Genomic DNA, 11931 nt, shown 5'->3' with positions numbered 1-11931 from the left:
TTGAGTGTGTATGCCTGTCTCCTTGGAATCTTACAGCTACCTGAGGTAGATGTTATTAATAGATGAGGAAACTGAGAGGTGGGGGGTAAATAACTTGCCCAAGTTCACAAAGATAATATATTAGTCACGGCTCTTTATGTTTCAAGTGAAAGAAATCCGACTGAAATATGCTTAAACCAAAAATGCCGTACATTATATCAGCTCATATAACTGGGAAGCCTCAGGGCTTAAAGCTGGCTGCATCCAGGGCTCAAACAAGTCATCCTCTCCCCATCTGCCCCTGACTACCTTCCTCGGTGACGGCTTCAGCCTCCGGAGGACTCATGCCCCATGACAGCAAAGACGGTCATTAGTAATTCCAACTCTACACCGCTAATGAGCTAACATCTCAGAGGAAAGCCCGTCCTTGAAAGGCCTCTGATTGGCCTGCTTGGACCGTGTGTCTGGGAAGAGGAGATCCTGATTGGCCAGCCACAGTCACGTGCACATGCTGGGCGGGGCCTTAAGCCAGTAGCACTTCAGTCACCTGTGAATCACGGTGCGTAGAGGAGGCTCAGCCGAAGGTCGAGAGGGAGGTTCTGTTACCAGAAGAGAGGGGTGAGGTGGTGAATGAAGGATCAAAGATTGAAGCTAGGTGGAACTAACCCTTAAGCCTAGACTCTTAACAGGTTTTCACATGTTTATAATGCTGTTGTGGTAAGTAAAACACAAATTTATTTAAAAGCAGTAGTGCCTTCATGGTAATTTTTAGTCCTTACATATTTTTTCCCCAGTTAATGGATACTAAAAGTATAACTACTATCATGAGGAGGTCCAAAGTCCGTTCTGTATTTTACTATTAGGTAGGGGTTTTTAACTGAGGATGTGCTCCAGCAAAGAGACAGTAAAGAAAGCAAGAAGAGAAGGGAGCCAGGAAAAGGCTGAAGCCCGGGAAGAGGTGAGGGGAAGTTACAGGGTGGCAGCTGTGTGACAGGCCAGGGAGGTGACTAGAACACACTGGAGGAGAGACCCGGAGAGAGGGCTTTGAGGGAAATGGGCATGCACTGCTACCCCAGAGCACTGGGGGAGAACTGAGGATGTGATAGTGGCAGATAGTACAAGAAGAGAGGGAGAGGAAATTCAACACCTGGGGTGGGGGAGGGGAAACAGATGTAATCGCAGTACATTATTAAGCTCTGTGGTAAAAATATTTACATAGTCACAATTCTTTAAACAATTATTTGGAAATAGTGACATAACTAAACCTCAAGAATGGACTCGAGGGGGGAGCGTAAAAGAACTAACTCCTTGCCTATGTCACTAGGAAGTCAACAGACAGTGTCTAAAATGGATAAATCAAGAACTAGAAGTCAAGCGACATGGCGATAAGCACCAGAAGATTCAGCTAAAACCTGCTGCCTAGAAGTAACCAAGCCCAGGGAACTCCCACCCCCAGGAGGGTGGGGATGGTTGGGGGCAAGGATCATTATGTTTAATCGTTTCATTTCGTTCTATTTGAACTGTAAACTATCTGTGTAACAAAACTTTTTGCTAGTTTTTTTAGTTCATTATTTTGTGATCTTTAATTTTTTTTTCAGTTTTTTTGAGGTAGAATTGACAAATAAATTTAAAAAATTTTTTAAATCCATTTTTTAAAAGAGTGGGAAGAACCAGCTTCCTACAACAGAACCCAGGAGAACACTAGCTATTCCTTTGTAGAGAGAGATGGCTTAACTCCTAGTTTGATGATTTCAATCAGATGCCAAGTAAGGATATATCTGGGGTTCAAACAAGAAGGGATCTCGCTCTGGTGCTCAGAAGTGCAGTTAAAGGCAGGGACCTCACCAGACTGGGAAGGTGAGAATTAGCCAGAACTGTCATAATTACAGCTAGTCATCTTTGAGTGCTTACTACAGACCAGAAACCGTCCTAAGGATGTTATCTTACTTAATCCTCACATCAACTACTATTTTCCCCAATTTACAGATGAGGAACTGAGGCTCAGAGAGTTTGAGGAACTTCCCTGAAGTCACACACTCTGGCCCCTCTGCCTGAGGCTAAGGGGACATGGGGTGTCGTGACTTACTTCTCTTTTCTGAACATCAATAAAATTCAATTTAGAAGTTTCTATCTTCAATGCTATCTCAAGGAGTCTGTGGAAAATACTGACTCTGTGGCAGCTGCCTTAGCCCCACACTTGTTGGGTTGCCCTGGGCCCCACACTGTTTTAGGGAAGGCCCAGCAAACGGTATGGGACAGAGCTGGGATTCAAACCTAAGCATTCCTGGCCCCAAAGTCCACTTGCTCTGCCACTGAACTATGCTACCTCTCCAACTAGAATCAGAAAGAGCTGGGTGAGAATCTTGCTTCCACCAGTTGCTAGTTGTGCCTTGGGCTCCCAAGTTACTTAACTTCTCTTAAGCCTGTTTTCTTATCTGTACCATGGGGATAATAATGGCGCCTATCTTCCAGGTGGTTGGTAAGGACAAATCACAATTCCTACCTGGCAAACAGTAGGAGCTTCTACTTTCCACAAATGTTAAATCCCTTACCCTTCAACTCCTAGGTTAGGGAAGAGATTCTCACGTTTTATTGTGCTTTAGATCAATCCGTGATGAGGGCAGGGGACGGGAGGGGTGGTCAAGCCCAAATTCTTGGACCCCATCCTAGAGTGACTCATTAGGGCTGGGGTGGGGTTCAGGTATCTGCATGTTGGACGTGTCCCCAGGGAATTTGGATCCTGCAGTTCTCCTGTCTGACTTTTAACAACTCTGGATAGTAATTGAAATCTAAGCTGACAGACCAGTGGGATATGAAGTGCCTTTGCAAATGTTTTGTGCCCTTCCTGCACTGGCCTCCAACTGTGCCTGTGCAATCCCCTTTTCCCCCTTACCCAATCAATCTTTATCTCCCCTTCCATTCTGACCCCCTCCCCTTACTCTTTCCTTTTCTTACTTCCTAGCTTCCTCTCTACCTCTTGGTGCACCCCCCCTGAGCTCAGCCTGCATTCCTATCCACAGGCCATTTCTCTGCCAGTCCCTTCACCTGCAATTCCCTTTCCTCTACTCACCTGGAAGGCTCAGATCAAGAGTTACTTCCTCCAGGATGCCTTTCAAGCTCTATTCTCTGGTCCCATGGCACTTTGCATGTGCCTTTATTATTGTTCAAATCACAAGGTAATGTGAGATTTTTTTTCTGGCTGGGGTCTACCTGGTGGGTTCATGGTCCATATATGAAATCTTTTGTGGAAATGTGCACCATGTGTGTGCATTTCCTTCTCCTTCACCATTCCCCGCACCCCCCAATCCAGATCCATAGCTTTATTTAGCCTTACAAAGGGATGTAGAGGAAGACAAGCCTGCAGACTTTGTAGAGAGGTGGAGAGGCCTGGGAAGTATGAGAAGACCAGGAGATGGGGGCTCCTGAAAAGGCAGACAAGAGATTACACTGCTGGGTTCCCAAAGCTTTTGCAGGCAGCAGCTGCCCAAAAACTCATTGGAATAACTGAGGGGCATTGCATGCTCAGTTTTGGGGGAAGACATTCTTGTGTCAAGCCACTGATGCTCTTGTGGTGCCAATTATGGCCAGAAACACTATCCTTTTGCCAAGGTAACCAGATTTCCCTAGTAAATCCCTTACTTTCCACCTTGCTTAAAATGAATTTAACACCAAGAGAATACTTTGCCTCTATGTCCTTATTTCTAATCTTCCTGCTCAACCATTAACCATAGTGAACACACTCAGCACTCAGACTCATCTAGCCTAACACCCAGGAGGGGTGGTTCTCACTCCTGGAGAGAGAGTTAGTAAAGGGACAGCCCCCACACTGTCCGGGGCGTCACCCCCAACAGCTGGTTGTATAGATGGAAACAAGCACTGGGACCTCGACCCTCCCAGAGAAATGAGGGACACCTTCCTTCTGGGAGAGGCCGTTGGAGCACCGGACCCCTGGCCGAGATCAGTGGGGCTTGCTTCTAAGCACTGGCCTATTCCCTGGCCAGCCCTGTAGCCACTCTCAAGGTCCCCCGGACCTGCATGTACCCGTACCTCTCTGTCCCCCGCAAAACCCAGGCCCTAGGCTCCCAGTTGATCAAAAGCCTGCATGTGTCAAGTGTCTGAAGCGCGGCAGCACACCTCCTGCTACTTTTGACCTTTTGTTCTGAGTCCATTTGAAAGAGAAATGTCACTTCTACGATGGAAAGCAAACTACATGGCTGGATGAGAATAAGCGGACCCTTGAGCTTCTTGCACGCGGGGCTGATGGGTAGGTTACAGGAGAATGCCCAGGGGACCTCAAGGCGCTCTCTTGGTATAAGGTATGGTCAAAACATGTATGTTTTTTGTGAGAGCCGCCAGGCGGGAGGCTCCAACTTCGTCCTGCGCTCTGCTTGCCGGGCTGCGCTGATGCCCTCGGGGAGGCAAAAATAGGGTAGGCCTTATTGGTCCCATTTTACAAGCGGGCAGCCTTCCCTGAAGGAGGCCAAGCGACGGCCCCAGTGCTACTCAGATGCTGCTGAGGCCAGGCGAGGTCAGGAACCGAGAAGCCACGATCTCGTCTGACGCAGGCCCTGCTGGTGGCTGGCAGTGGGGACGCGTTCTGCCCGGCGGCGGTGGTCTCACCTATCCGCGCCGCGCTGGTCCCAGCCTCCCAACACCACGCACCCAGGCTGGGGCGGGGAACCCTCCGGCCTCCGAGAGCGCCGGCCCCGCCCCGCGGCTCCTCCGGGCCCCGCGATTGGCTCCGCGGGCAGGGGGCGGGGCCTGAGCCGACGTGGTGGCGTCAGGCGCCTAGGGCACGGCTTCCTGTTGTCAGTGGCCGGGAGGCCGAAGCGTCGGGTCTGAGGCTTAGGGGCTGCTGCGGCCGGGAGTGCCCCTGCCCCCTGCTGACTCCCTTTGGTGAGTTAGGGGTCGGGGGCGAGGAGGGCAGCGGAGGGGCGGCGGGGCCGAGACGCGAACGGGCGCTGGGCCAGCACCCCTCTCCGTGATCCCAAACCCCTGGTTGCCTTGCGACCGTCCTGCTTCCGAGCCCTCACCCTTCCCAGCCCAAGCCCCTCACCCCACCCTATTCCGACCCTAGCCTTCGGGCCGCACTTCGGCCCGTCCCCTCCACCTTCTCCCACTCGTGACCTGACCCCAGCCCTTAACCCCTTCCCGTCACCACCGGTCTTGCGTAAAGGCAGCCTTCCCCTTGACCCCAGTCTAGCTCAGTTCCAACCCCTACCTCGGCCACATCTCTCTGCCTCCCTCTAACACATCTCATCCTCACCCCTCAACCCTTTTGGCAATCCTCATGCTCCACGCAAACCTCCTTGAGACCCACCATTCTGGTTTGCCCTTTTCTGGCTCAGCTCTCTTATCCCAATCTCCCACACCCCCCTGCTCAGCTCCCCAAGGTCTGCTCCTCCTAAACACCCCACTTCTGTCCCACTCTCGTTTAAGATCCACCACCAAAGTAGATGCCCTTTTCAGCTCACCCCTTTCTTCGTGATAACTCTGATCACAATCCTGTGCTAAGTCTTGTATGTATCTTCTTGTCCTCACAGGCTCAACCCCTAACTTCCTAGCCCATCATATCCGTCCTTACCATCTCCAAACCTCCTGAGGACACTTCATCCCTAAGTCTTTGCTAGACTGCCCCCAACTCTTGCTGCCCAGTTCTTACCACCCTCACCCAATCTTACTAACAATGAGATCTCTGTGTGACTTCACCTCTGCTGTCCCCACCTCAACTCTTCACCCCTACTCTGCACCCATTCTTTCCTTGACACAGTTCCTATTCAATCTGAAAGCTTACTGCGGGGTCCCCTGCCAACCCCACCGGCTGCCCCTCAACGGTCAAGTCTAGGTGCTTGCTCAGATCTGGGCTGTTAGAGACTGAGCAGCTTGATTGGTGAGTGCAGGGTCTCATGTGGTAAATATGTGTGGAGGAGTAGAGAGCCCCCTCTTGGGTCAGGGATTTTTCCTGGGTATCTGGTCCCCTGTACCTGTCCTTAGGGACTATGTTACCAGCATTCATGTTAAATTACTTGCGATGGCATCTGGAATGGTAGGTATCATCCACGTACCTTGTAGGTGAGGAATGGCCACACACCTAGCTCACTCAGCCTGGGGCAGCGGGAGCCATCACTTCCTTTTGGCTGGTGTTCTGGCCCTGCAGAAACTTAGGGAGTACCCCTGTGTGGGGTTGGCTGTGGTCACAGAACCACTTCCATGTGTATAATCCAGGCACTTGTAAAGGGCTCTTACCTAGTGCTCCTCCTGGCCAGAGCTGATAGCAGATCAGTCCCAAGACTGAACACAGGGAACACGAGGGTTGCCAGAGGCGATGTTACTTGTTACGAAGACTAGAGGTGTGTGGGTCCTGGGGAGCCTGAGGGTACAGAGGCTGCTGAATCACTTCCTCTTTTTGCAGGTGCTGGATCATTGAATTTTAGCCATTTTGGTTACCCATGAACACAGGGAGCCGAGTTATCTCAGAGTAGCTGAGGCAGAGGGACATTCCTGAGGCACCCAGTCCCCATACTTTGCATTTGTAATCTCTTGGGCTTTGTGGGTGCACATTCTCTCCAAATTCTGGTGACCTAGCTTCAGAAGGTTGGCCATTTGACAGCAATTTTAAAGGGTCCCAAATAGGACCCATTGTCTTTGCTTGCCATTTGTAGTCTTGTTCCTTTGAAAATCAAATGCCCTTCTACCTTCAGTATCCCCCCATTAAGGTGCAATATATCTGAATGATTTTCAGCCTGTTGGCAGCTTGGTTTAACAGAAGGAGTTCCACAGTGACACCCCCCAATCCCCCTGAAGAATTGTATACCATAGCTTTTCCAGCTTTTCCACACTTGTCCAGAAATCCAACTTTCTTCAGGTGGAAGGAGGTGCTGTTTACTCACTCAGCACTCACATGTCTGAAAGATCAGCTGCCTTTCTGAATCAGAAGATAACTTTGTCATTCTTTTCCAACTGATAAGTTTGTCTTTCTTTGCCGTCTGAAAAACATGACTCATCAATCGGTACAGCAGCTGGATGGCTTAAATGGCAGACTGTTGTTCTGAACAGCCAGCTACAGGGTTGGATTCAAGCTGGAGAGAGGAGGCTGTTGGGAATGGCTGAGAGGTCTCTAAGGAGAAAAGGTTGCTGTTTACTGATGGATGGAGTGTTTCAAAAGCAGTGAAGCCAGGTCATCCATTTATTCTTTTAATGTAAGTCTCATCGAAGCCATTCTTCTCTTTTCTTTCTTCCTTGGTATCTGGAGGAAGTGAAATTGGACATTTATAGAAGGCCAGGCAGTATAATGAAGAAAAACAACCAGAACAATTCCTTTCTAACTGTGTGTTGGAATGTTTAAGAAAGCACAGCTCTGGCTGGCCAGGTGGCATAGTGGTTAAGTTCATGCACTCCGCTTTGGCGGCCCAGGGTTCGCAGGTTCAAATCCCCGACGCAGACAGATGCACTGCTCATGACGCCATGTGTGGTGGTGTCCCATATACAAAATGGAGGAAGAAGAGCACAGGCATTAGCTCAGGGCTACTCTTCCTCAGCAAAAAGAGGAGGATTGGCAACAGATGTTAGCTCAGAGCCAATCTTCCTCACAAGAAAAAAAAAAGAAAGAAAGGACAGCTCTGAAACTTGGGTACCATGGAAAGGACCTGGCCTCAGCTGGTTGGGGCTACAGATCTGATGGACAAGGTTCTTTCTTGTTGATTTTAAGCCTTATTTGATAAAATGGAGCTTCTGAGCCTCTTAAGAGCCTATAAGTAATAAGTTTGCCTGAAACTCTTCCAACCAAAGACCTGAAACAGTTTGATCTGGTGAAAGGCACAGGACTTGGGATGAGGAAACCACAGAATTCTGTCCCTTACCTGGGGCCCGTTTCTACTCAGCCTCAGTTTTTTCCTCTGTTAAACAGAATGAAATGAGATTAGAGAATGAGATCAGAGAAGCTTTGAGAGATGTGTCAGGGTGAATCAACGCTAGGGTGAGAGGTAGACTTAACGTGGTTTGGAGTTTCCTAAAGGACAGATAGAAGTCACCTTTTCTGCTAAACTCCACCCGTGATGTTGGAAGAGCCTTTTGGGGGTATTGCCCAAGTTCTCTCCTTACCCTCTTCAGCCTAGGTCTTCTTGAAGTCGCACCTCTCTTTGGTTTGGTTCTTGGTGTCAATGCAGAGTGTTCTGAGGACGGGAAATGAAACCAGTCCCATAGGATGGTAGCCTGGGGGTCTGGGCCACCCAGGAGGATGGTGGAGCACTGACTCAGCAGTCAGGAGACCCAGAGCCCGGCTCTGCTTCCACCAGCGCGTTCTAGGGTCGGAGACTGTCAGATCCCTGCTCTGAGCCGCTTTCCTGCCTCCCTGTGGCGTTATGCAACAGACACACAGAGGTAGGTTGCTTTGGCTTCCTCCGAAGAAAGGTGTGTCCTGAATTATGGCCTGAACCCCAAAGTCTGAGTCCTGTTTTATGAATTGTCAAGTGGCTGTTCTCTTCCTGGATTCCTCTGCGCTGTTGTCATTTTTGGCTCTTCTGACACTTTGTTTTAGGCGATAGTCATTGTCTATTGTCTGGCCATGCTCTGACCTCTCAGCATCAGTTTACTTTGGTTTTTTAGCAGACCATTACTTGGCACCTACTTACTAATAACCAACCCTCCCTCCCTCCAATGAACACTCTATTATTTTTAGTTAGTTAGTTACTGAGGCCTTAATGGACCCAGGCTATTGTTCATATTGTTGAGGTTGGAGCCCTTCCCTGCCTGGGCCTGGCCTTGTGGCTGGCCGAGGAAGGGGCAGTTTTGGAACTTCAGGCTCCGTCTAGAAGGGCAGACCTGAGGGGAGGCCTTAGGCTGCTGGAATTGCTGAAAGGGATTAGAGCCCAGGGTCATGCAGCCAAAGAACATGCACATGGCCTGCTGGGCTGCGCAAGGAAGCCTCGAAGGAACCCAGCCCCCATGATTAGGTATGTTTCCAGGAGAGACTGACCACAGCATACACCCCTTTTCCTGTTGCCCTGGTAGCCACAGTGTGGAGCTGGTCTCCAGAGGAGGGCCCTGAGAATCCCGGATGGGTGAGAGAGCGGGGAACGTGGTGAAGGGTGAGGCTGTCAGGCAGGGGCTGCGGCCAGGGGACAGTGCTCTTCCTGGCAGTCTGTCACACCCTGACCAGAGCTGGCTCTGCAGGGCCATCCTCCGCACACACCTTCCTCCCTCTGCATGTCCTTACTGAAGAAGTTTGGCTCTGCGTCCTTCTACCCTCTGCCACCTCCAGAGACCAGGGATGAATCAGAGCATCTTCCACCATTCAGGCCCACCCTGCTTCTCTAATTTCCAAACCTCACGCTCCACTGTTCTCCTGTAAACCAGACTGACCTTAATGCTCCCTTGCGCCCCCTCGCCTGGGCCCGCAGCTGGACTCCTCCTCCTAGTCCCCTCCCCACCCCCTCTCCCCCGATGCCTTAGGCCTGGCTCACACCCACCTCTTCTGGAAGGGAGGTGAGTGCACTCATTCAGGAGTCTGGGGGTTTCCCTTGAGCTGGGGTTGGCTTTGTCCTGGCGGCAGGTGGTGGAGTCAGTCACTTGTTACCTCTGGGCTCTTGGGAAGTTCCTTGACCTGGGTCAGCTTCTATTTCTCATCTGTTAGGTTGAGATAAAACAGCACTCCTAGGGTGGTTATGAGGGGTGAATGAGGCCATATGTGTAAAGGGTACAAAGCCCGTTTAGCATGCCTTGGTTTTATTAACTTCTTTGAGCCATAAGTTTTTGAGAGCAGAGACAGCAATAACCTTTTTTTTGGTGTCCCCTCATGCTCAGCTGTGTGGTCACTAGAGGTTTGTCTAGATGTGAATGTGCCTGCCCAGTCCCAGTCTGTCCAAGTTACTGGGCTGTGGCCAGGCCAGCCAGCAGCCCCCCTCAAGCTCTGGCCGAGGCCCCAACCGACCCCCACTCCCTCCTCACCCTCAGCCCTCCCCTGCCCCTAAAAAAAAAAACAGCTGCTCTGAGGGCTTTCCCTGTGTACTGACTTCAACTACGTGTGCATACTCATTTAGACAGTGGCATTCTTTGTCTTATAGATACCATTTATCCTTGGGACATATCAGGCCCTGTGCTAGGTGTTTTCCACATTCGTAACCTCCATTTAAGAGGCCTGGTACTGTGCCCCAGCGTGCCTAGCTGGTTAGTGGCAAATTGAGATTAGAACCCATGTTGTTGCCCTTTAGACATGTCCCTATGCTGCTCAGGCTAGACCCTCGCAGCCCGGAGGAGAAGCAGATATGCAGCTAGAGAGCCCTCCTTTCTGAAGCTGTTTCAGTATACTTTCCATCACTGAGGGGGCAGACACTGGACAGGGACAGGAGTGGGGGCAGTTGCAGGGCCCAGGCCCTGCGTGTGAACTGTGAGCCCCTGCTTCCTGGTTCCTGTGGGTTCCTGGCACCTTCCACTGCAGCGCCCCCTTGCACCCTCAGCTCTGTGCCTAAACAAGCCTTTCATTCCCTGCTTTTTGTGGCAGCGTTTGGTGTGGAGGAAAGAGCCTTTCCACCCACCCCTTGGGGCAGACCCCCCCCACGGCACACAGGGCTCCTCAGCTCCCAAGATCCCAGCCCTCAGACTTTTTTCCTTCCTTCTTTCCTTCCTTAAAATCCACTCTTGGTTTTTACTTTTGTATTCAAGGTCCTTTTGGTTGCACTTTGAGTAGAATGTGCTGACTTGCTGCCTACTGGGGGGCAGGGATTGACTGAGGGTGGTGAGTTCAGAGCTTGTTCATCTGACTGCCATCTGTTTCTGCAGGTGTCATGTGATTCTCCGCAGGAGCTGCTGCATGAGTGGAAATGCTCTCAGTGGTGGAGAATGGACTGGACCCCCGGGCTGCCATCCCGGTAGGCGGCTAGGGAGGATCAAGGGTGGGGAAGAGGGGCACAGGACAGCCATTTCATCAGTTTTTCTCACTTTGAAATGAATGAGCACTGCCCAGAAAGAGAGGCCTCAGGTTGAGAAAAAGTTATAGCAGAAGCAGGCTCTGAGAAGATCATCTTATTGATGATAAAATGAGAATTTACAAAGAACAATGGGGATTTAATATAGGTTACCTGAAGACCAAGGATTTCTCCAAAGAAGATGTACAAATGACCAATAAGTACATGAAAAGATGCTCAACATCATTAGACATTAGATAAATGCAAATCAAAACCACAGTGAGATACTTCTTCACACCCACTAGGATGGCTGTAATCAAAATGGCAGACAAACTAAGTGTTGGTGGGATTGTGGAGAAATTGGAACCCTCATACATTGCTGGTGGGAACGTAAAATGGTACAGCCATTGTGGAAGACAGTTTGATAGTTCCATAAAAAGTTAAACATAGAGTTACATATGACCCAGCAATTCCATTACTAGGTGTATACCCAAAAGAATTGAAAACATATGTCTACACAAAAACTTGTGCATGAATGTTCATAGCAACATTGTTGCAAAAAAGTAGGAACAACCCAAGTGTCTATTAATCGATGAATGGATAAATAAAATGTGGTATATCCATGCAGTGGAATATTATTTGGCAATAAAAAGGAATGAAATACTGACAACATGCTGCAACGTAGACGAACCTTGAAAATATGCTAAGAAGCCAGACTGCATATTATATGATTCCATTTGCGTGAAGTGTCCAGAATAGGCAAATCCATAGTGACAGAAAGTAGATTAGTGGTTGCCAGGGGTTGAGGGAGAGGGGAATAGGAAGTGACTGCTAATGGGTACAGTGTTTATTTTTGGGGCAATCAAAATGTTCTAAAATTAGGTAGTGGGGATGGTTGCACAATTCTGTGAATATACTAAAAACCATTGAACTGTGTACTTTGAGGAAATTTTATGCTATGTAAATTATGTCTCGTTAAAGCTGTTATAAAAAAAGAACATTTAACTTTTCAAAGAACATTAACAGCTTTGGCTAAAATAAAAATAAAATG

At 49.5% G+C, this 11931-nt stretch overlaps 1 protein-coding gene across 2 annotated transcripts in view; it reads left to right on the top strand.

Annotated features, from left to right (window-relative positions):
* The first annotated feature begins 4788 nt into the window (after positions 1-4788).
* Positions 4789-11931, top strand: part of PLEKHM1 (pleckstrin homology and RUN domain containing M1) — a 47895-nt gene continuing 40752 nt past the window's right edge. For both annotated transcript variants that reach the window (XR_015554745.1, XM_087441318.1), the window contains exons 1-2: positions 4789-4875; positions 10756-10844. Coding sequence is in view for 1 of the 2 variants with exons in the window: in XM_087441318.1 (XP_087297444.1) it covers positions 10797-10844 (48 nt within the window). In the remaining variant the exon portion in view is untranslated. The remainder of the gene's footprint in view (positions 4876-10755; positions 10845-11931) is intronic.

This window comes from Ceratotherium simum, chromosome 16, assembly GCF_057802395.1.
Source record: "Ceratotherium simum simum isolate JZ-2026a chromosome 16, ASM5780239v1, whole genome shotgun sequence".
In the NCBI taxonomy this organism is placed as follows: Eukaryota; Metazoa; Chordata; class Mammalia; order Perissodactyla; family Rhinocerotidae; genus Ceratotherium; species Ceratotherium simum.
This window is presented reverse-complemented; position numbering and strand designations above follow the sequence as displayed.